Source organism: Macrosteles quadrilineatus, unplaced genomic scaffold (assembly GCF_028750875.1).
Source record: "Macrosteles quadrilineatus isolate MER2022 unplaced genomic scaffold, UCM_ALF_1.0 Scaffold_4__1_contigs__length_99947679, whole genome shotgun sequence".
NCBI lineage: Eukaryota > Metazoa > Arthropoda > Insecta > Hemiptera > Cicadellidae > Macrosteles > Macrosteles quadrilineatus.
This window is the reverse complement of record NW_026542597.1, coordinates 3,604,067-3,630,400: the sequence shown is the minus strand read 5'-3', so window position 1 is coordinate 3,630,400 and position 26,334 is coordinate 3,604,067. Positions and strand designations below refer to the sequence as shown.

Genomic DNA, 26,334 nt, shown 5'->3' with positions numbered 1-26,334 from the left:
TATACTATATTAATGTATGACATGGTGTATAATGATGGTCACTGAATGAGGTCATGGTATATATCTGCATCACAACGTTAGTTAGTTATAGGCCTGATCAAATGTACTTCGTTATAATACCATCGGAAATTATCTCTCTTAAAACTGTGACTTATTTTTACTAATTTTACTTTTAACTCCAGAAGGATGATACTTGTATTTCAATCAACTTTCTGCTGCGCCACAAAAATAGATAAACACACTGCTTACCCTTTCGTTTAGTCAATGGTTTTATAATAGATGAGTGAACGAAGTGAACGAATCTATGTATCGTGTATAGCGGAGTGTATAGCTTTAATTAAAGCTAAGTATAAAAAAGATTTATTTAAATAATAAATAAATTGGTTTATGATTTAAAGATAAAATGAACAAACTACTATAATCCGCTTTTCAAAACGAGCTGTATTCTGTTAAAAACATGCTGGCTATTTTCAATAAAAACTTTATTTACTTTAAAATTTTCATCATTGTTTTTATTTAGCGTTGAAACTAAGCTTCATATTTCGTATTGCAAAGAAAAGGGGATGTTTATACACACACTTATTATAAACATCTTTGAGTGAATAATAAATAAAATAATAAATAAATTGCGTATAAAATCATAAGCATAGGATTAGTTGTCAACTTGGAAGAAATAAATAAATTAATAACACTAAATAAACGTATTACATTTGACAATTTTTTTACGTTTCGTGAAGTCGCAGCCAATCACAAGACAAGGCTAGTGCGACGTTGCCACATCGCCCGTTGAAACACTAATTAAAATATACTAAGCAATATTTTCAAATCAGCTGGTATTATTAGATTTGGCAACACCACACGGTTCTCATTGGTTCATTCAAAACCATATGGTAAATAGGCTCCTCCCTCAACTGCAAACTTACGTGGTCCCGACTCGCATGAGCAGCGTCATATTTTGTAACTAAATACATAAATAACCTCTCCAGGGGACCATATGTTACAGAGGCAATATACATGTATAAATAGGCGATGACGTCACCAGAACTTCCCCTGAGACGTGCTGTGATTGGCTGTATGTGACGTCCTGTGACTCGTGTTAAGCTGGAGAAATAGTAACAGATTACAGAGCTTTTTCGTTAGGGAGGAATTTCAAGGATAGAAACCTGCAATAACTATATTTTTTATTTACAGTTTGAGGTTAATTTAAAAACCACTGGTTCACAACATTATTCTATTAAAATTGGGGATTTGTTGGATTTTAACACCGTTTTCCAGTATGCAAGGCCCGTTTTATTACTATAAGAGACACGTGATCCAATGAAAAATAGTGACTTATTCAAAACTATATAACCAATGGATAACTTTAATCGTGTTAAGATAACATTTCGCATAGGAAATTGAACGCTCTGGTTAAGGTGAAGGTATTATTTTGTGTTTAGGCATATAATGTGGTTGGAAGTTAAAAAAGGTATGGGGACCTTTTTCAAATTGCCTTAAAACCCTGAAAGTCTACCTAACGTGGTATTTCCGTTGATTAATTTACTATATTTAGCCATCGCAATAACCCACTTAGTGGTTGGGGGAGCGAGCTGGTCTAGTGGTTAGAGCGCGGGACTCCGGTTCCTGGGGTCCCAGGTTCAAACCCCACGAAATAACCAATGGATTTTATCTAAGTGATATTGCCGTAACCCCTAGAAGTAATGTGAAAAAATTCCGGGCTCGTGCCTAGCGTCCTAGGAAAAAAACCCACTTAGTGGAAAAGATCTTCGATTTTGTGTTCTCTTATAGCACTCCATTGATGGCAAAATTCCTTATCTCTAATAGCATTGTTTATATCATTGATCGTAACCAAATTCTTAAGTATAAATAAGACGCTGGCACCTGGATAAAATGTCACAAAAACATCATAGAATCAGGAAATCCTTACTTACTTACTTACTCCTTCTTCATCTTTTACCCAAAATAGGGATAGATTGCGTCTCGTCAAAAATAAATAAAACATTTCTTATGCACGCACAAAAGAAAAAAAAATTCTTCACAACGTGTACAACAGTTCAATGTATAAAACAATATATATACATATATACAAGTTAAAAAAAGAAAAACTTCCAGGGATGATGGAAAGATGGCTACCGTATGTTTGCTATCTCCTTATCGGTCATGAACTCTGAGATGCTATAGTAGGCTCTCTCTTTCATTAGCGACATAAGCTTGTCCTTAAGATAACCTCTTTTCCAGTCCCTAACGGCCATCGGCAGTTTGTTGAAGAACTTAAGACCCTGAATTTGATAGGTAGCAGCTGTCTTAGAAAGCCTAACACGGGGAACATCCAGCATGTTTCTCTGCCTGGTGTTGTAGGAATGGACCATGGCACGGGATGTAAGGTCTCTATGTTTATCCCAAACATGAAGAAGGCACAGGAGTATGTAGTGACCAAAGACAGTAGGTATTCCCAGTCTCTTGAAAAGGGGCCTACCATGAGCCCGTCCGTCACTAAAGGTGATGATTCTTAAGGCCCTTTTCTGCATCTTGAGAATCTCCACTGTGCCTGGAGAATGTCCCCACAGAAGCAGTCCATATGTAACGTGGCAATGGAACAAGGCAAAGTAGACCATTTTCAGGTAGTCCTCAGTCACAGAAGATCTCAGCTTCAGAAGAAGGGCGCAGACACGAGAGAGTCTGTTTATAGTTTGGTCGATGTGCTGATCCCAACATAACTTATTGTTCAACACAATCCCCAAAAGCTTCACTTGGTTCTGGTCTACAGGAGGAATATGAGCCAGACTGCAGACCATCCTCTGGGTCTTGTCGGGGTTAATCTGGAAACGGTTTGCTACAAACCAGGCTGAAGCGTTCCGCAGTCGAAGCTCCATATCTTCATTTATTTCCCGAAGATTTGAACCGGATGACAAGAGGGTGGTGTCGTCAGCAAAGAGGAGGGCACCGCCATCATCATCCAGGTCATTCATCATAATTCTTAACTATGAAAATATGCATAAGTTTACAATGGTATCTGTAAAATATTGTGAAGACTTTCCAATCAGTGAACAAGATGGAAATTGAATTAGGAGGGAACGATATAATTGAGAGAATGTGTTTAGAAGCCAGGCCGACAAACCCGGGGCATAAAATCGGCATAACAGGGAGTTAGTGGTGGCCCGACACGCTATGGTCACATGCCACAGTAATAGTAGTAGTGTTGTGGGCGTGCTGCGCCATTTGTCAAACGATCTATTTGGCAACCCCAGGACAAGAAAATACATTATAGCATCCACTGCAGAAAATATTACACGATCAAGTGTCATGTTAAACGTCTTTACTTCGTTAAACATACACCCTTATAGATTCAACTTCATTATGGATCACTTGACATTTTAAAGTTAACTCTACCCTGTTCATGTAGAAGGCGTATTTTTTTACTGGTCGTAATAATTGGATATTTTTTAGATAACTCAAGTACCTTGCAACGGTACTTGAGTTATCTAAAAAATATTCAATTATTACAACCATCCAAGCAATATGTTGTCCTATTATTTTTTAATGAAAAAGTTACGCATACCCTGTAACATACAAGAATATGATTAAGTCGACATTAGTGCCCAAATGTAACACAGATGAAATACGTGAATAAATAAAATAATCATTCCCAGAAGCTCCATGAATTAGTGCAACGGCTGTTTCAGTAGGCCGGACCTACAGCGTTGCCACTTTTCTTTCGCCGCAGCCTTTTATTAAATAGGAGGCCATGCTACATTTGGATCATATTGATGGGATGTGTTTTTTTCTAAAGTCAATGATTACAGAATCATAGTGAAGGGGTCACCCGCAGGGGAATAAATGGAACAAACAGTAAAGGACAGTTTTGACTTTAGGTCTTGTAATTCTTGAAAGGGCAAGGACGACAAGGTCCCTCGATGACGTCTTAACCCTACCGTTCTGGTCCAATATGTTTATAAATTGAATATGTTGGTTTTGGACAATCAAAATAATACAAAACCACCTTGTTGATCTTATACTTCTGTGGAATGGATTACAAAGTACTTAAAAATAAGTTCAGTACAACTAAATTTGCTTTCAATAATAATTTTAAAATTCTTTATTCGTATACGTATCGAAAATTAAGTGTACAAATGCAAGTTCCCGAGAGAGAAAACTACGACCTGTAGCTGATCTGAATACATGGAGGGTGCCTCAAAAAGTAGAGTGTAACATTTGCTCACCATAAACTATATATATTGACTATATTAACTATATAGATATTGATGGCCCTTAATATTTTAAATCCATTTAATTTGTTTGTAAAATCACTTCATAATTTCTTAAGTTTTTTGGTACTAATCTAATTTATACAACATAACAGATATGTCTATTTTTAACGGTTTTAAGTTGAACAATCATAATTTAAATACTCCATTCATAAGTGTTTATTCTACGGAGCGCGAGCATCACCAACACATTCTATAGCCCTACATACAGTAGTAAAGTAGTATGACAAAATGTATTATTCTAATGTGCACTACAATATACGACGTTTAAAATAGTTTTAGTATTTTCAAAAACTGACTTCATTAATCTAATACAATAATGAGGTTTATTTTTTGTGTGTAAATAATATTTTCAAACTATGACACTCATGAATTAATGAAAACGACCGTCGTTATAATAGGGCCGTCGTTCCTTGTTGCCAGTACACTTAGCTACTTTTTGTGTAACTGAAAACGACACAGTCAAAAATGTAAAAACTGACATTCCAACTGACCAGAGAAACTTTGTGCTAGTGGGAACTTGAATTATTTTGAATGCAAGTAAAACCACCCCATCATGTTTCTTATTATTAAGATTACGATTTATTTTTCAGACACACGATGTATTCACTTTTGTAACTGTTTTAATCCACTCATCTTCTGTGCAACCTGAGTCGATAGCCGAACTACAACACTTAAGGTTGATATGCTATTCATTCCACCAACAACTAGTCATTCTCCCTAGCTGAAGGCTAAAACAGGACCAAGTCCTAGAGAAGCCCTGTATGTACACCACCATGGGAAAATCACGGCCACGTCACGTCAGTCATTCTGTCCACGCATACTAGAGGTGTAAACATTGTATAGGCTAGCGTTGGAGCTGGTGTGGTGGTGGGGGAGGGAGGAGGGAGTGAGTAACGCATAAACAGAGGTAGTCGTTGAGTGATGCGGCGCTACCCACGTGGTCGCATTGAGGGAGATCTGGCAACGTTGGAGGGTAACGCGCCAAACAACCAAAGCCACCCCCGGGTAGGCAGGGGGTGACGTCATAGCCTCCATGTTGTGATGACGTCAGTGGTCGATAAGTGTGGCTAGCCCGGGCAACGCGTCGTGAGCAGTTACAGAACTGCCGATAACCACTCACTCATGCCTTTACTTACGCACAGAACTGCCGTTTACCACTCACTCATGCCTTTACTCACGCACTGAACTGCCGCTTACCACTCACTCATGCCTTTACTCAGGCACAGAACTGCCGCTTACCACTCACTCATGCCTTTACTTACGCACAGAACTGCCGCTTACCACTCACTCATGCCTTTACTTACGCACAGATCTGCCGCTTACCACTCACTCATGCCTTTACTCAGACACAGAACTGCCGCAAACCACTCACTCATGCCCTTACTCAGACACAGAACTGCTGCTTACCACTCACTCATGCCTTTACTCACGCACTGAACTGCCGCCTACCACTCACTCATGCCTTTACTCAGACACAGAACTGCCACTTACCACTCACTCATGCCTTTACTCACGCACAGAACTGCCGCAAACCACTCACTCATGCCTTTACTTACGCACAGAACTGCCGCAAACCACTCACTCATGCCTTTACTTACGTACAGAACTGCCGCTTACCACTCACTCATGCCTTTACTCAGACATAGAACTGCCGCTTACCACTCACTCATGCCTTTAGCCCAAAGGACTGTCAGCTGGACTGGCAGCTTTCATGTAATTATAATATTACAAAATATTTTTATTTTCTCCTTATTTCCCACATACCTGCAACACGTTAGGATGGCAAACAATGTATTTGTGTGTGTGTGTGTGTTTTTTTATGCAAAATTAAATTCTGACACAAGTTTATATCTATATTTCCATGCATTAATTAAATAACATCCTAGACTTCGCCAGTCCCTACCATTTAAATATGAGTGTAAATCTTCCCTGGTAAGTTCTTTTTTTATGAAGAAAACGTTTTCTAACACCTGCAAGGATTGGATACCTGCAGATATAATGAAATACATCCTCGTTTCCCTTAAGGGCACTCCGATTCCCATTTAAACTCAATAGTAGCTATAATACACATTAATAAAGTTTAATAAGGACTAGAGATCTAATTTTTGTTTCTAGTGTAAATTTGTCCTTGTTTTAGTTCCTAATGCAAGGGTTTTAAAAAATAACAAGGATTTGCCGAGAATTTTTATTTTTTTTTTAATATATAAAAATTGTTTTAAAAATATTTATTTGAATATTTTTTATTATTGTTATTTTTAGAGGTAATTTTAAAGTCTTGTGTAAGGAACTAGATATTGTTACTATAAACATGTGGTAAAAATTTGGTTGAGATATGTGTAATAGTTTTTGAGTAAAGTGTAATATAAGTTAAAAATTAACAATTTTCGGGGGACGGCCGAAATGCCAGGCAACTAAGCGTAGTACATGTAAAAAGGAACTCGTTCCTCCAAGTAATGTGAATCATTTTAATTTTTTTACAGATGGAAATGTTTTTTTCCATACCTTATGTATTATATCGTTAGAAAGAGGATTTAATTTAGAATAATAATCATCAATAAAAAAAAATTAAAAAAATTAAAAATTTCAGGTCAGAGTGCCCTTAAATTACATAAACTGCACACATAACTTTGATCACCTATCCAAGGCTTGTAGTTTGGATAAATTACTCCAACTCGTGCTTTGTAAATCCATTTTATCGCCCTTAGAGATAAATTAGCATTGATATAGGACGAGTTACCCAATTCCAAGTTCAAGGTCGCATTTGTTTGGTGATAACTAACTCGACTATTGCATTTCCGACGTGACTGATGGTTTATACGTCATAATTACATTGTATAGGCCTAGCTCGTCCATCCACGCATATTTTTGATTAGGTATATTTATATGGTTTTATTGTTGACTAGAGTTTTCCAACAAGAATTTATCGTAAAATAAATACAGTATTGGAACCAACACCCAACTAGCCTTGATTATTGGGCTGATAAACGAACGTGGATTGAGAAACAGCTGATTTTAGTCAGTAACGTACCAATAAACAAAAGAGTCTTAAAATTAAAACCATCATCCTTTGCAATCATGAGCTTTAAAACCCCAAAAGCCACACAGAACATCTCATTCCATTCGGAATCAACTAGAGTTTATATTCCGCTTGTAACAAGTCCACTAAGTACGTCACTGTCTCTTTAAAGTCATTAAGTGAATTCGTCAAGAGAATTATGACATTGTCTAAAAGTAGATCACCGTAAAGATGACGTTTTATTATTCGTGTTAAATTTGTATCCAGTTAATAAAAAATTAACCTCATACTATTGAGTCACCGACCGATAGCGGGGCTGTAAAATACAGATTTATTCCTTACCCTATCAACTTTAACTTTTACTGTATTACTCGTTTCCATATTGCATCCATCACCACTGGTAGTATTGTTTCCAATTATTATTGTTACCTAGATATAGTTTAGTTATTGCCAAGAATGTTAAATTTAATTAATATTGTTACCTAGTTATAATCACCAAGCATGTTACTTAATTATTATGATCACCTAGTTAATTCAACTATCACTCTTTATTGTTATTATAGCCACACGTCATTTTCATTGAAAATTCATCTTTGCATGTATCACTGTATGTATCTGCACAATATTTATCAGCATGTAAAAAAACATCTTGTTACATGTAACACAATGAAAAATTTATTGCAAAAATGGTGTTTGCCATCAAAATAAATATTTAAAATGGCGACTATTAAAAATACGTATTCCCCCACCCCAACAACCATTATAGTGTGAAAAAGTAAAATACAAAATCAAACTTTAATTGTGGCACACTCTATGAAAATCGTAACACTACGTATTCTTTGACTGAAATATTGACTACACTGGGTCCATAAACATGAGACTACAGTTTAAGTATCCGTGGTCAATGGTAAATTTGATGTGCTAATACTCGAATTGAACACTTACCTAGTCACTCTATACATTGGAATAAGCTGTGGTACGTGGTGCATGGTGTCTTAGTAGGCTAGTTTTAAATATTTTAGGAGCACCAATTGGCAGTACAAATCACTAACTGCTTGCAGTCAGCTGTTTATCTACGGTTCGGGTTATCACACAAGTTTATCCAGCTGTGTGTGTTTTATTTGTCCGATGTGTTTCAAATAGATAAATTAGGAAGACTGAGAAAGATCTAGGGAAATATCAGGGTGAAGGTTATTTACAATAGTTCTGAAGTATATTTTGCTGTTTGTCAATACATCGGCCTATGCTTGAGACATAACATGCATTTAAAGTGTGTTCAACTGATCCATATAAGTAGTAATTCTCTTTGGTCTACCATATTTTTAATTTGTCTCTATCAGTTTAAAGTATAGATGGTGGTAAAGTTTTTACATCTCTTGTAGTTATGTTACTCAATAAATTCAGCGTTAAACGATATATTTTAGTATATTTAATTGACATTATTAAGGGGGGTTCCCCACAATAACCCTTTGAAAACGTAAATATGTTCCCAAAATAACTAAGACGATTTTGATTAAAACAGAGTACGTTGTGTTCCTTTTAACTCTAAGCTAAATGGTACAACCCCCAATTTTCTAACAATTATAGTCAAAAGATTATTGGAATTTTTATGATTTTCCTCATCAAATATCATAATTACTCCCACCGCTTACCCAGAATAAGGACCGTTGACATGCTAATGCGAGAAAGTAGGTGTCAGGTTGGCAATCCTGTTTATTTACCTCTGTCTCAATTTTTATCCTGGGGTAATTCTATGCAGAGCTTTGGTAGTGCGTTTGATCTCTAATTTCAGCAGAATCTCAATTTCTTTAGAAGTAATAGCTCAAAAGTAAAAAATCTTTACAACCAAGTATACCATCGTGAAATGAAGACTTCGGTTTACATGGTGAAAATTGAAGTGAGCCGTGTCGAAACTTGTATAATTTTGTATATTTTATTGCACGGAGCTCTTTGAGATCGGGCCTCATGCAACTTTTGTAATCTCATCCAGCAATAACACCATAGCTTAACGATCATTTCGACAAGCAGTGTTAAATTTGATACTGCATAACATACAGTGGGTTGCCATGATATATACATCAATGGCCATGATAGTTACGAAATAATAACGTACATGTAAAGAAAGAATCATAGAATATGTTTTAAGCAAGCCAATATGCGACATAACTGCAGTACAAAGGAAATAGTAATTTGTGTAACTAGTGGGCGAAGTGGCACTTTCTCTAGTGCAGCAAAGGCAGTTTGCACCAATGATATACAATACTCCTTGGAGTGTTTTATATAGTTTTATATCGATATAGGAGTGTTTTATATCGATATAGGAGTGCTTTATATCGTTGGTTTGCACTCGCGTAACACATTATATTTTTCCTACAGTTACTATAAAGCATAGGTAGCGTTCGCAGACGCGACAACAAAATTGAGTGGAGTAATCAGGGTATTACAATGTCATTGACCACCACCACAAAGCTTTAAGATTATTTTTACCAAAAATTTAAAATCGAAAAAAAGATGGTACAGGGATTTATTGATTGGTCAATTAATTTCATCAAATGTGAACGTTTCAAACTAGAACTCAAAAATCGTCATAACAGTGATACCAAACGTTTATCTATGACTAGTTTCTTTTTCAGGTGTTCTTTTGGAAATCCTGAGTCAAAAGCAGTCCATATATCGTTATTCATTGCAAATCATATCCTATACTCTAAAACAAGCGCGTGTACGCACGTAAAAATGTAACTTTTATTTTTGGTCAAGGATTTTTAAATTGTTTATTTATAATAGGGTGTTTCTATTTTTGAAAGACATGTTTTTTAGGCGAGGTTTATTATACTGTATTGATCAGCTTACAGTATAATAAACCCCTCCCCCCCTCTACTGGAACAGCTGATCCGGCAGTCGTGGTTAGGCGTTCGGCTCGTGTTCGCGAGAGAAACAAAGTTTTAATTCCCTGAGGAAGCGGGACGTTATCTTGGTTCCGCGAAACGTCGGAGTAAATTAATCCAAGGACGATTTTTATGTGCGTGTATGTGTGTTTGTGTCTTCGTTGTGTTACATTTGACGAGTCCTGGATTAACAAATTAAGGTGAGTGAAGCCCACAAGCTGATCAATACAATAGGGTGTTTGGCCACGAGAAATAAATTGGAGTTGGTCACAAGGCTGGGAAAAATCCAGTTTCCGCCCTACAGCCCTTTAAAGTGTCCATGTTATCGTCAATACCGTTTCGTAGCTGCAGTTAATAAAAACAGCTGATACAGGTGGTTTTTATTGCAATCTATCTATTTATGCGTATTAATGTTTTTTTGAATCATCAAAAAAATTTTCACCTTGATTACCATACATAATTACCTCAAATTTTAATTTAGCCAAATAACTTATCTAATAAATTGTATGTTTAATTCAATCCGAGCAAATCTTGGTCTCCTGGTAATTAAAATAAAAACAACCATTTCCTACAGCACTAAGTAAGCTAACAGCTGTTGTAGAAGGACAATTCCAATATCATCGGCGCCTATTCTGCTAATGCTTCTAGCCAAGTCATCAGGAGCCATATGAGAACATGAATGTTTCAATATAGTGTGACCTGACCTCAATACCGTGCAAGCTGGAACGCTGGAACAGATCCACATTCTTGCTCAGGAAACCTCCCTGATTACTTTGCTTGGCCAAAAATAAAACTTTTTTTCAATATCGTATATATTATTGGCAATAAGCATAGTTTTTTGCTACTATACAGGGTTATTACAAATGATGTTCATGATTTCATACATACATAAAATATAGTTTTATTTCTCATACAAAGAAATAAAATGGTTACAACTTTTGAAAAACTCAAAAAGTTTCAACACAGATACACAGAACTGTAAATGCTCGATACGGGAACCCCTTGTGGTATTACAGATGTCAATAATGTAGTCAAGCTCTTGCTAGACTTTGAAAAGTTTGTCTTGATCTATTGTTTCGATAGCATTGGTAATCCGTTGCTGGATCTCAAGTATGTTATCTGATAATGATGGTGTGCACGCCTTATCTTTGATGTATCCCCACAAGAAAAAAATCAGGGGGTGATGTCCGGAGATCTTGTAGGCCAGTTCAGGGGTGTGTCATTATTCGGACCACCGAGCTCGTTCCATATCTCAGGCAGCACATTGTTAAGTTCAGCCCTACTACAAGTAACATTCAAATGCAGCCATTTCTCTTAAATTGCAAGTGTCACTTGCCAATATAGTGGTTACTAGGAGGATAATCGTTAAACCTGGTTCTAAAGTGTCGTTGCACACTAATAACAGATTGGTTAATGTAATATTCCAAATGGCAAAAAGCTTTCCTGCCTTCAAATTCAGCCATTACACAACACTTACAACGATTGACTTGACAAACAGCTGATATGCACCCAAACTAATGTAAATGAAACTTTATGAGTTTTTCTTTCCAATGGTACCAACTAAAATAGTCTTGAAACAAATTAACCCAGTATTATTTATAATCAAAATCAGGAACATTATTTGTAATAACCCTGTATTTTGTAGCTGTATATTGAAGCGATAGTTTTTGTCAGAGTCAATTTATTGCTTGTTTTATACTTGACAGTCATGGGGGTTCAATGTTGTTTTTATTCGACCCCAACACATCAACGTGATTGGTGAGTATTTTAAGATAGAGATGACTGAAGGATGGGTTTATAATTATTAGCTTTGTAACTGATCAGCTGGTTACACTTTGGTCAGAAGCATCTATTGAAAGACTAATGGCCGAAGACAACTGGGTCCAGCTTTGATTCATAAAACACATTGTACATTCGTTTGTATATTCACCAAGGAAGCATTTTCACAAAATCATTAGTCTTCAGATGGCCATATCTCAATATTTTTACAAATTCACTACATGCTTTCAAATGGGCGATGCAAAGCGTCACCCATTTCAATTTATGATGTAGCATTCAAGAATTGACGAACCTCTTTGCAGGTTGAGCTAGAAAAATATCTCAGCTCGAAAGACCAGAATATTATAATTTTTACTTTCTCCCCCTATACCATAGTACATGGAGAAAGTATTGTTTTCGTCAAAATTTTCGAGTTTGAGTTTTGAGTGGATATATTCGTTTTGGGCCCCCCTTAACCCAAAAAAGTGGTTTTCGAAGTGATGTCTGTGTGTGTGTGTGTCTGGATGTGTACAGAGCTAGGGACTACACCTGTGGTCCGATTTCGATGAAATTTGGTATTTAGTTTCTAATCTATAGTATCTCCAGGCGTTCTTTTTAATTTTTTTGAAATTTTGATTTTTAATGGGGATTTTTCCATAAAAACCCATACAAAATCGGAAAAATCGGATTTTTTCGAAAATGGCCCGACGACGATTTTGATAAAAATTTAGTAGGATGTTGTAGCCCTTTAAATTCTGAACAAAATGGTACAAATCCCATTTCTGTAAAAATTACGGTTCAAAAGTTATGGTAAATTATGTTATTTTCCCATAAAAACCCCATAAAATAACGGAAAAATCGGATTTTCCTAAAAACGGCCTGAACGATTGTGATAAAAATGTGGTATGTTATAGTCCTTTATATTCTGAACATAATGTTACAAATCCCATTCCTGTAAAAATTACGGTTCAAAATTAATTGCAAATAATGTTATTTTCCCATAAAACACCATAAAATAACGGAAAATCGGATTTCACAAAAATGGCCCGAACGATTTTGATAAAAATTAAGATGTAGTCCTTTAAATTCTGAACAAAATTGTACTAATCCCATTTCCGTATATTTACTCTTACTCTCACCGCTTACACATGATAAAGGTTGTTGACAAACTTATGGGAGAAAGTATGTGTCAGAATGCTGATACCGTTTATTTTTAATTAATATACTACCTACTCGTTCAAGTGGGCAAACGTATACAACAACCTCTTATGCCCGACCAAGACTGACCAGTTGTTGCTGTGATTTAGTGCAAGTGATGGCCAATTCCTTTACGCAATTCAGTGGTAAAACAGGGAAGTATACTCGTAAAAGAAGCACGAACAGTCTTAGTGAGAGAAACAGTAAATAACTCAAAGACCACCAACAATCCCACGCTGTTTCTTGGACGGAGGATATTTCATATTGTAAATGAGTGGGCTAAGGCAATTAGGTCATTGGGAGGATTGAATGGTGCAGAGCTGCAACAGAAACTACCCCCCCCCCCCAGTCGACCACCCTCCGTAAATTCCCCTCCCCCCGGAATATGTGGGTGGTGGAATGGGTGAGGGGTGGTGGCAGGGAACTTTATATGGCGCTGGACTGTCCCATCAGACATTGCAACTGTGTACACTTGACCTTATGAGACATATTGTAATGACTGTAACGTCGGTACCAGAAGAGAAATGATTAAATCGCCGTCACATTTATTATATGATGACTCCGCTACACTCATTTAAAAGGAATAGGTCGAAACCCTTCTTAATTTATTTTAAGCGAACTTTAAACATACGTAACATAACTATTGATTTTTAAAGCCGAACCAAGTCATAGAACACCGTAGGAGACAGAGTAAAACGTTTCAACCCATGTCCCTAGCTGTCACCTGGTCGGACGATCGTGGCGATTTCCTTTGGAAAGACAAAAATTCCTGAGTCCTAACCAATGAGCGTGTTTTCTTCATAATGTCAAAACTGTCCATAATATCATGACTTCACTGATCCCTAAGGTTAACTATATCCACCCAGGCATTTTATAGAGGTTGGTTTGTGTCCACCCTGCATTTTGAAACTAGTCGATTTAACCGTTTTCCCCAGAAGCCTAAAGACTCTTTTTCAATTGTTAATTTCTAAACCATAATTTAGAGCGTGATGATACTTCATCAATTGTGTGATAAATTAAATATACGTACTCCTTTTTAATTTATAATTTTATGTTTTGACGTGTTTCTGGCTTTGACAATGTTGATCTTGCAAGGGAACTAGTCAGCCCCTTGCAGATGACAATTTAATAACAGACGTAGGCCTAAAATATATATTTTTAAACAGCCTTTAACTATTTCGACCGTGTTCATCGATTCCTAGCCAACGATTGTTGAAAAATGAGGATACTTAGGTTATTGGATGCATATGAATAGATTAAAGAATAATATATGATATTTATCTTTATTTTTTTTTACTCAAAATGCTTTATCAAAAGTTAAAAATCAATGACTGGACATATCGACACTATTCCTACCATACTTCTACTAAGAAAGCCTCTAAATATTATCTAGAAAAGGAGTAAACTTACTAATAATTGGTTAAACTTCGGGTTCAAACTATATTTAAACTTATAAACTGGCCTCAACACATTATTAAAATCATGGCATTGAAGCCACCAAAACCGATTACAAAATTTAAATTATTCGCGAAGCTAATACTGTAGAGAACGATATACATGATTTATTTGCCAATTCATATCCGTGGTAAACCATTAAATCAATATGAAAACATTTACAAACTACAACATCTAACCGTATCCATGGCAATTTAGAAAATATGGCCTTTTGACAAAATCTTCGTCTTTTTGAAAATTATGTACCATAACAAGTTTCAAGTATTGTCCTTTTGAAGAGCTGCTATCATCTGTCTCTGTAATGGTGAAAGGACTCATCCTCAGGACCAGTCCGGAATATAGATACCCTGGACTTGAACGTAAGTTTAATCATTATTGATACAATAAAACTATAGTTGAAACTTGAAAAAGTCTATTTTAGGTCAAGACAATCGTTTTAGCTAATTGGAAACATGTTTACTAGGATGACTGTGTTGCTCATTAAGCTCAAAATGTTCAAAGATTATACTACTATCTGTAAAAATTAAAAGAAAAATATATACGACTCTACGAGTTATTTTTTCGTCGATGTCCTTTGTCCTTATACTTTTGCAATGGTGGAATGATTCATTTATATAACTCAAGAACGTCTACGTTTATAATGATAATCACCTCTAGAGAAAGAACAATCCGTGGTCATTTTCTTGTGAAAGGCTTTTTGAGTGGATTTTTGAACTCTAGACGTCAGAGAATGGTACAGTTCAGTACAAACTCCTAAGAATCACGTCTGTTTGTAAGGATGCTCTAAAAATATGACGAGTTTAAAGCGGAAAATGCTATAAACTGGAATAACTGCTCATAAATAAAACCCTTTCCACTTAAATGAATGAAGAAACTAACTTTGAAATATCTACGCAATTATACTAAACAAATAATTGATTCTGAGATCAATATTTACAATTCTACACGACCAGTATTTACTCAGTGGCAAACATAACCTTTACAATTCTAAAGGAAGGAGATAGAAATTGAAGTGATAAAAAAACATATTTTTTTAACAAAGTTTTGTGCATAAGTTAAATTAGTTTAAATTCTAACAGAAGTCAAACGTAGGTTAATATTCAACAACTCCTTGCAACAAATAAAAAAAATGATTTTGGATTGAATCGCCGCAAACACCTCTGTAAATTAAAGAGCTGTAAATTCCAGGAAGTTGGAAGCACTGAACCAACTAATAAATCAGCAGACCGTGTAGGAAGAAGTGATCATCAAAGCGGGTGTAGTATCGATCAGGTAGTCAGATGATAACGTACGTTATCAGTGACCCGCTCTAATCAGCTGTTTGATGTTTACACTGATCGTCAAAGCGTGTAACAAGTTATGCTTGTGTGAGTGACTACACCACGTGTGTATTATTGACCATAACAGGTGATAACGTACGTTATCAGTGACCGTTCTAATCAGCTGTTTGGTGTTTACACTGATCGTCAAAGCGTGTAACAATTTATGCTTGTGTGGGTGACCTTGATTGTTTATGGTAGTATCGACCATAGTGATAACAGGTGATAACGTACGTTATCAGTGACCCGCTCTAATCAGCTGTTTGATGTTTACACTGATCGTCAAAGCGTGTAACAAGTTATGCTTGTGTGAGTGACTACACCACGTGTGTAGTATTGACCATAACAGGTGATAACGTACGTTATCAGTGACCCGCTCTAATCAGCTGTTTGATGTTTACACTGATCGTCAAAGCGTGTAACAAATTATGCTTGTGTGAGTGACTACACCACGTGTGTAGTATTGACCATAACAGGTGATTACGTACGTTATCAGTGACCCGCTCTAATCAGCTGTTTGATGTTTACACTGATCGTCAAAGCGTGTAACAAATTATGCTTGTGTGAGTGACTAGACTACACCACGTGTGTAGTATTGACCATAACAGGTGATAACGTACGTTATCAGTGACCCGCTCTAATCAACTGTTTGATGTTTACACTGATCGTCAAAGCGTGTAAGTTATGCTTGTGTGAGTGACTATACCTCGTGTGTAGTATTGACCATAACAGGTGATAACGTACGTTATCAGTGACCCGCTCTAATCAGCTGTTTGATGTTTACACTGATCGTCAAAGCGTGTAACAAGTTATGCTTGTGTGAGTGACTACAACACGTGTGTAGTATCGACCATAGTGATAACAGGTGATTACGTACGTTATCAGTGACCGTTCTAATCAGCTGTTTGATGTTTCCAGAAGAGGCACAGGCGAGCTGTCAGACATAACGGAACGTTCGAACAGCGTCTCACAGGTTAGTTTATTTACTTACCAATTATTTTGGTATTTTTTATTATTTTGAAATATTGTTAGTTTTGTCTTTTTAAATGAGATAATGGTACAGAAAGTATTTCTAAGCTACCAGTAACATAATTCGTATCCTACAATTACCTTCAGTTACAGTTACTCTCAATATTTAACTTAAAATAAATTTTTAAGGTAGTCAGAGCTGATATACTGATTCTGGCTGATGAAGTATACAACTTTTATGTGTGTGGGAAATAATAACATGGTATTGAATGCTGTCTATTTTCGTATACTAAAACGATTCTCCTGGTCTTATGATACTTTTATGTTTCCTGTAATAGCTTTTATTCCGTAGTTTCACTTGGGGGTTTCAATCCATTAACTCTTTTCAATACAATTATTTATAGCCACATTTCTTGGATGGAAAATACAATTTCTGTAAAGGTTGATTTAAATAATATTTCATTTCAATGTAGTATCCGTATTTTATAGGAATCAGCGCAGCAAACACGGGCAAGACGATTTACTTTAAAGAAATTCTTCAGCTGCCTCAGAGGCGTTCAGGAAGGTGAGTGGAATTAATTTTGTTTTCAAATATAGACCATTCGATAACTTCAAAACAGCGTAGGGACACTAAAGACTTGATTAAGAGAATATTGTTATTTGAAGCTATTTACTATAGAGTGTTGTATTTTCTCTTTTTTTGATGTTTGGTTATTTGGGTAATTTTTATATACAGACTCCCTAGTCTGTACGCCTGATTCACAGACTGCAACCGAACATCTGGCAAACATTTAAGTTATCTAGATCAACTACATTTTTTTATGAAAATTTTCCACCCCTTGAAGTAAAAATCACTAAAATTTAATAAAATTTCCTTCGATTTAGAGGGAGAGAAAACTCCTCCTTGCTGAATAATGTTGAATATTTTGTTAGTATACAGCCGTAAGAAGACGTAAAAAAATTTATATTTTTGATTGAACAAAGTTAAGAGTTTTGAATCGTAACTTACACACTATTTAGAATCAGTTTGTTATTGTTTCTTCAAACCAAAATTTACTAGTTCTTTAACCGGAAAATCAGTCTTTTACTACTCCAGACCTACTCGGTAAAAGAGATTATCGAGGACTTACTAACTCATGTTGAAAAAAAATCTAATCCCAGTTCAGTTAGGCTCAGGAACCCCACGATTTGGGAGCTTGAGAACTTACGTAGCATAAGCCTAATATGGATATGTTTCAAGCAGTTCCTTAATTACCAAGGGTTAAAAACTGCCCAAATCTTTGTTCTTATCTGTCAAGATAAATAATTTTAACAAGGACAACACGCTTTATAATCTTAAATTATGCGTCCAGCCACCCATGTAAAAAAGAAGACATTGGAGTGGTTTATTTCACTTATTCTTATATAGGACGTCGTTGAAACATTCAATACCAGGTGACAAAAGACTTCTCATACAGATGAGTGTGACGGCTAATAGACAACGTGAGGCTTCATGAACATAAATACATGTTGACACGTACATCGTAAACAACAAATCCTCATGAACAATAACAGTGTTCTTTATTTAATCTACCCCCAGGTGTTGTCTTAACACTTAACGAGTCAAAACATAACGTAATAACTCAAACCCTCTTTCAGACTCCGAGGAGCGGCCGAGGCCTCGATTCCAGGAGGAGTACAATCCTCTAGTCCATGGTCTTCGGGAGTGGTCACCTCTACCTCAGCGGCGCTCCTCCCTGGCACCCAATGAGCCGAGGACGACCACCGACATGTCCGACCAACGGCGCTCCTCCTTGGCACCCAATGTGCCGAGGACGACCACCGACATGTCCGGCCAGCGCCGAGATAGCGCAACTCAAACCATCCAGTCTGCTGTAAGACCCGTGGAAAACCCCATGTAGCCTGTGTTATGTCTGCTCAATAAATTATTCGTCTGTTTGTGTAATGAGTGAACATCACAGTGTTCGTATTAGAGAAAAAATTTTTGCAATCCAGTTTTTCATGTGTTTGTCGTACACTGACAATTTATCACGTGGAAAAAAATTGGGATTGTATTGTAGTTTTCAAACCTATTTAGAATCGTGGTCATCGCCTGAAGACCATGAAGCTACTATAAGTGATCATGGAAGCTTATCTAGAAAGAATGTTTAGGATCAGTATGTTTTTTTCTTCCAGTTGAAATTGACTAATTCTTAAAACATAGCCACAGAAGTGCCACTCCACTTTAACTTAAACAAAGAGACTGTGTAGAACGCTTTCTATTTTGATGACGAATTGTTTTGGATCCAAGTAACAGTAGATTTTTGAATGGGTAGTTTTTGTTTTTATGATTAAAATTGCCTAGACCTCACGTCGTAAACTCTTTCTGTTACTTCTTTAGGTCTACTTGGCCAAAGAAATTGCCTGAACCTACTCTACTTTCGTGAAAAAATTCAATCAAGTCCTAGCAAAGCCATAGTATCTGTTGAAGGTTATCAATTAATTGGGGTTTTCCTATTTGGTTGCGGAGAATATTTCAATTTACGTCATTCTTTACGACGTTTTTTCCTCTTTAATTTACTTTTTGTTTTAATATGACGTTTACGTGTAAGAAATTAGAGTTCAACCAGCTTAGTAATACGAGTTTTTTCTTTATCAAAATGATTTTGTACGTTCCTTCAAAGAAGAGGTGTTCGGTATGATTATGTAATCGAAACGATTGCCACATTCCATAAAATCACAACAGATCATATTGCAATACTAACTCATTGTTACTTACATTGCTATACACAAATTAGTACACAAAACAACAAAAATACTAAACCTATTGTTCTAAAGAATATATAAAAAATGTACGAAACTTGTAGTAGTTTTGACATGACGCTTAAATAATTCTAGTCGCCAATTTTAATGTGGTAATGACTGCGATAATTAATGTGAAAGGCAATTCATGTTGTTGCAACTAGTTTGTGTTATCGTAGAATGCCATCGATTACAGGCTTTTAACACACGTCCTCATTAGAGAATCGGCTGACAATCACACTATACTATTTTTACACCGTATTTCACCACTTTCTAATAAAACAATGTGATGTTTTTATGATTAAGGCAGGGAAATTTTTTAATGGTGTACATTTCTTGATAATACTGAGACAGGTGATTATACAGGGCCAGGTAGTCTGGAGGTTGAAGTGCGGAGCTTCCGTCCTGGAGTTCATGGTTCAAATCCTGCTAACCAATAAAAGCTTTCTATGCTACGACTATTATTTGGTGTGCAAAGTATAAGTTTCTCTGGCAAGAAGAATTGTACTTGAAATGAATATCTACCTACATTAGAAGGAATACGAATACTCAACATAATATGTTGAGGTATACTTCACAAATCTATAAATTCAACTGTTTAAGACTTTTCTAGAGAGGATTTGAAATCTGTTAAATTTTACAAAGGCCCATGTTTTCAAAATCAACTTAAAGCTTCAAAGGATGTGCTTTTCATAAAGTAACGAAAACCTATTAGAATGGAAATTACTGTTTCCCTGTATGTATCAAAAGTCTTGCATGTTTACCAAATATACAGGGTAATATTTCTTAGACGTTTAACGAATTATACTCAATATAGTCGATATAAAATAGTTAATGACACGATTCATCTAACACGTTTTCATCGTACCTCACTACGTTGATTGGTACATAATAGAAGGTCGACGTATAATGTTTAATGTTGGGATCGTATATATAGGTTAGGAGAGGGTCTGAAGGAAGCTGGTTTGTAGAAACGTTTGCGCAAGCGTGGCCAAATCAATACAGTGGAACTATGCCTCATTCACTGTAGCCATGGCTACTGCCGTCATCTGGTTACTTGGTTACCTTTTGGTTACATTTAGTAACTTCATGTGGGTTTTGATAGGAGACTTAAATGATTTGTAAGCTACTAACACGTACAACCTCACAAATTTACTTTGACCCTAAAATTAGTTCAATTACGGATCGATGATGTTATCGCTTTTAAAATTTGTTGCAAAGTTTTTGTTTTATTTAGTTTTGCATTTGCTCTAATGTATACCTAATTGATCTGAATACATGTAATTGCTTACAGTCATCATAGGGAACCATTTATTGATCTCTTCAGTTGCTTACTCATCTGGCTAGTTTGTTCCAAATACTGACATGGTTGACATTTTTTACGTCTAATGATCGTAGCTAGGCTAGAATTGAGACACAGTTCTGTACAGTGATAATACAAGTAAAACCTAGTCCAATATTTAAAACTATGTAACTATCTAGTCAATAGGTAAACACTACCTAAGATTTAAAACTATAATAGTAAGGAATAACAAACTTAAAAACAAATCCAATAGACAACGACGTACACATTACGTGCTTAAAATAAAATTTTGTGAATATTCCTTACAATTGTGATGTTCAACATTTCAACAAACACAGGTTTAGTCTTTTAAACCACACTTTTTTCAGGTATTAAAAGAGGTAAGGACTCCCTGCTTAGTTTCAATAACATAGCTTTACTTTTTCACTTATAGAAAGTTTATCACTAAACAAATTCCAGAACTTTATATAACTACCGACAATAGTGAAATTAAAAACTAATTTCATAGAATTTTCATGGACTGCAAAAAATGGTATAAATAAAAAGGTTTACATTTTGTTAATGTGGTACCTACCATCGTAATACGACAGCTCAATATATAATTTGTTTGTGTTTGTAACACAGTTAAATAATTGAAGGTCATCGTTTTACCTATGACGTCATGATTACACCAGCGGATCTACAGCGATGACAACCGACACAAACACCACAGCCTTCTGATAATTATTGTAACCAAAACGTGTATTACTTAATTGCCTGTTAAAATGCCAAAAATACCTTACCTTAACAAACACAGTTAATTAAGTCGTGTCAGAGGAGAGGAATATCTTTCACTTGAAAATTACTACGCCACGTGTTTGCCAAACATGATAATTGATATGTTTTAATTAAAACCAAAAATATTAGCCTTGTTGCTGTTTTTCTGTGACCCAGCAATGGACTTTAAATAAATGATCCTGGCTGATGAAACAGCTGATCTTAGTAACAAAGCTACACAGATTATCTCACACCATTCTACAATCATATTTGGGTTAAAATACGCACCTAGGGGTGTCCCCATAATTGTTAATGATAATACTAATGCTAAAGCTAATTCTAATGATTCTTTCGAGAAGATATCCGCCACTCTTTTTCAGTTCGCAGTTTTTGTGTTTTGATAGGTTAGGTTGTGTTGATTTAGTTGACAATAGTAACAAACAAGGAAACATAAAAAATAACCCTTTTTTAAACGTAAGGGTTGCATCTAAAAAGACCACCAATTTAAATTTACGTCATTGTAAGTTTGTCTTGTTAAAAAATACACAAGCACTAAACTAAACTTTATTACCTTGTTTTTTACTGACCATCAAATAAACAATTGTTTGGATAGTTATAATGCTCGCATTCACATCCTAAGGTCGCTGGTTCGATCCAAGAGATAGTTTCCCAGACCCAGATGTCATTTGTCATTGAACTATGAATGATATGTATCCTATCTAACAAAAAAATTGACGTTAGATAGTAAAAAGACCAGGGTTTTGACATTTCCCTTACAAAACATAAAAATGTCATTTGCGTAGATAACACACTAAATAATAGAAATAAATTAACCTAGCCTAGCCAACTTAGTACACCGCAAAATACTATTGGCTTCTCTTTTGGAATAGATCTTTGATGTCATATCTATGAGATCACTTGATATTCTTGCCACTGATGTTCATCTAGCATAAACAGGGAAACACGTGCAGTTTAAGAGGGCTTGCTACATACGTGATCAACGTTGTTCTCAATGGCAGGCAATCCGTCATTAAATGTGGTACGTTTCTGTCTATGAACCTCATAGAAAATTAGGTGTACAATGAATTTGTTTGCTTGCAATATCAAGCGGAGCTAGCATATTAATCCAATACCTTTTCAAAGTCAATGCTACGTCTATCTGAACATTATTGCCACCATGACTGATGTACTAATGATTTCATAGGTTACGTTTACGTACCTTTTTATTCCGTCTTCAGTCCTTAATATAGTCAAGGGTGCTTAGTTTTGGGTCTGAAATGACCCATTTTCAAACCCATTTCATCAAATTGGTTGGTCCATAAATCCAACAGAAGTCTTCGTTATAAGAAATAAATACACGTTGACACATAAAGTTCACAAATTTAACATAAAAGACATTTAATGATAGGCTAGTTCCGTCCGCCGTGATACCTGCGCCAGTGTCCCTTATAAATGAGGCCGGCTACCATCATTAAATGTCTTTTATGTTAAAAATGTGTGAACTTTATGTGTCGATGTATATTTATATCTTATAACGAAGACCTCTTTCAGATTTATGGACCCACGTAAATGAGATGCCTCCTTACATTATCAAGTCAGTTGCCCAAGTCCAAATGCTTCACATTAATGGGAGGTCTACTTGCAGTATGCAAAGTCAATGGTCTGATTCACATAAATGGTAAATCTATGAGCAGTATCCAAATTCAATGTTATGTCTGATACACATAACATAAATGGAATGTCTAAATTCAGTATCCAAATCAATGGTGCGTCTGGTTCACGTAAGTGTAACGTATACTTTCAGTATCCAAAGTCAATGGTAAATTTATTTAGTTCACATAAATGGAATGGCTATTTGGAGTATCTAAAGTCAATGGTCCATTAGCCTAATTCTAGCGACCGTAATAATCAGTTATTCATTTTGTAGTTAATTATGCTCAACGATATTTATCAGATTGTTCTTCCCTTTTGTTCTGTATTTGTAATGTGCTAGTTTAGACGATTCGTTGACTAACATATGTTACGAATCTTTTGTTCAGATGACTTGCAAAAATCTATGTCACGGTGACCAATAAATTCATAAGGCCCATAAATTTATAAATATTTAAATTCACGTAGAGAAAAGCTATTTAGTCCGATTTGTACTATTTCAGGTTTAGGCCTACACCTTCCCATTGTGGTACCTGGTGTGGTAAATTTCATGCGAATCGCTTCAGCCGTTTTAGAAGGAGTAATTAAACAAAAGCAGGAGTGTGGTATAAGAGCTTCACTCGCTATGCTCAAATATTGCTTTTATGAATCTTCCTGGTGGATTGATCACATATTCTTCATAGTACGAGCTAATCCGAACTATAATGATTTTGCGTTTTGAATGCGTCTTTGTGGAGAAGATGATTTCATTTGTATGAATAATCTAAAGAACAATGACAGTAATGGATTTTAATAGTGGTGAAAAATACCTTTCAAGTTTTAATAAAAAAAGGAATGGAATTGTGATGGCCAGCCACAGAAATACATGTATTTAACAAAGATAAAGGAAGGGAGGGTTAAGAAAAAACTCTATAGTTGTAGTAAGATAGTGATTCAAAATAGGATAGAAAAAAGCGAATATTTCGTTTGTATCTGTCGAAATCATAAAGGAAATTAAGGATACCTACATGTTTTCCTCAACAAACTTAATAATCAACCTCAAAAACTAGCCTTTTACTTATCTACAGGAAACCGTCACTACGTCTCGTTCATGGATAGAAAATACCTATGCCATCTACCAGACTACTTACTAGTGATAATGTTCAGCTTAGCTTTAATTCTTGAAACAGTATTAAATAAGTGCTACACAGTTTCGAGTGGCTCAAAATAAGAGAACCTTCTAGTTTTCTCTAAATCAGAAAATTAAAATTGACAGAATGAATATACATGTTTTCCACTTCGGTTGACTATCCAACCTCAAATATTAGTGTACTCAAATACAAAATATTTCTATGCTACATATTTCTGTTTAAACAGTTTTATCAAATTAGTCCTTTTTATGTTGTGATTGCTTGAGATAGTGTCAAGTAGGTTGTTACTTAGAAGACAGGTAATCAGCAAAACTAGGAAACCTTTCGACATGGGTTGGGTTCCACGAAGCTGGCATTAGGGCAGGCAAAGAGCGTGTACTGCACAGTCCAGTCGTAGCGTGACTTGGTGCTATGACGCAAAACAAGAAATGTACCCCCCTCCCCCCCCCAACAAGGGGGGTACGCGAGTACTGAGTAGTAATGGTTCGTAGTACGGTGACTGTGGTAGAACACGTTCAGAACTTGTTTTGCCATTTGATTATGTTAAGGGTAATCATTGATTAATTGGTATCAGAAAAGATGATTTGGTGGAGTAAACCTAAACTTGATAACAATTATTAATACGTTGATTTAAGGCATAAAAATATAGAGCGTGCAGCAGACCAATGATTAATTTTATGTATGTACTAGAGCACGCCCCGTGGTCGAAAACTCGACCAAAATTATATGTTGTGCAAACATCTTTATTTTCACCCCACGCTGTAAATAAAACATGTGATTGAAATTATATTTGTTTTAATTAATGAAATTTATCACTGTCGGGTAACCAACTATGGGAAGGTGTGGGCCTAAATCTGAAATGGTACAAATCGGACTAAAGGGATTTTCTCTACGTGAATTTATATATTTATAAATTTAACATGGGCCTTATGGATTTATTTGCCGCCATGACATGAATCTTTGCAAGTCCTCTGAACAAATCCCCACACGCAGATGTACAGTCTTTGTGGGTTTTTTTTCCTTTGTACATTTGTTTTACGCCACGATTGTAATCTCTGATTTGTAATTTTGGAAATAAATATATTCTTATCTTATCTAATTTTCGGTTTATATTTTTTTGTTATTTCATCACCAACATGGCAACCCATAAGGCCTATGTAATTTTTTTTTAATTTTTAATTATTTTGTTGTGCTTATTTTTGAGCCTATTTTAATTTATAAAGGTATTGTATAAAATTAATAAAGGATGATTTGATTTGATTCCATTTGATTCTACACATCTACAGGCAAATATCTTGCTAGCAGTATGCGTAGATCTTCCCTGCGATGCACAGCAGCTGACAAAAAAGGTTTTCACGAAACATGCTTGTCTGTTAATATAAAGTATAGAATTAGCCCCATGTTAAATCTATAAATATTCTCAAAATACAAATAAAACCTGCACATATAGGACTGATATCCTTTCTTTTGGTACAACCTGAGTGTAAATCGTTCCAGTAGTATGGTCAGGGTGGATTCGTAAGCTTAAACATTTGGCCCAATATTAAATCTCCATGAGAAAATTTTAATTTCCATTTTTGACCCAATTAACATAAATATTTTCAAAATACAAATAAAACCTGTACATATAGGACCGATAACCTTTCTTTTGGTACAACCCGCGTGTAATTCGGTCCAGTAGTATGGTCAGGCTAGCTGTCATAAGTTTCCAAAAATCTTTTCGTTACTAGGCGAGCACTAAAACCACTCATCTACCCAGCCATTGATTCGAATACAATTAATAAAATTCCAATAACAATATAGTGATGATAAATTGTAAATAACATGAATAACAAAATGGTCTTTGG

The 26,334-nt window shown here is 35.6% G+C and overlaps 1 protein-coding gene and 1 long non-coding RNA gene across 30 annotated transcripts in view; one reads left to right on the top strand and one right to left on the bottom strand.

The window, feature by feature from the left end:
* Nucleotides 1–26,334, bottom strand: part of LOC128992038 (voltage-dependent calcium channel type A subunit alpha-1-like) — a 348,577-nt gene that overhangs the window by 93,396 nt on the left and 228,847 nt on the right. The window contains exon 1 of one of the 29 annotated variants that reach the window (XM_054415402.1): nucleotides 8,230–8,288. The exons of the other annotated variants lie outside the window; for them this stretch is intronic. Within the exon in view, the coding sequence (XP_054271377.1) occupies nucleotides 8,230–8,273 (44 nt within the window). The 5' untranslated portion in view covers nucleotides 8,274–8,288. Of the gene's footprint in view, nucleotides 1–8,229; nucleotides 8,289–26,334 lie in introns of those variants that run through there. 29 annotated transcript variants of the gene reach the window in all.
* Nucleotides 14,790–18,744, top strand: LOC128992040 (uncharacterized). The gene is made up of 4 exons (XR_008490688.1): nucleotides 14,790–14,938; nucleotides 16,817–16,871; nucleotides 17,357–17,432; nucleotides 18,506–18,744. It is a non-coding gene; the product is annotated as an uncharacterized LOC128992040 (long non-coding RNA).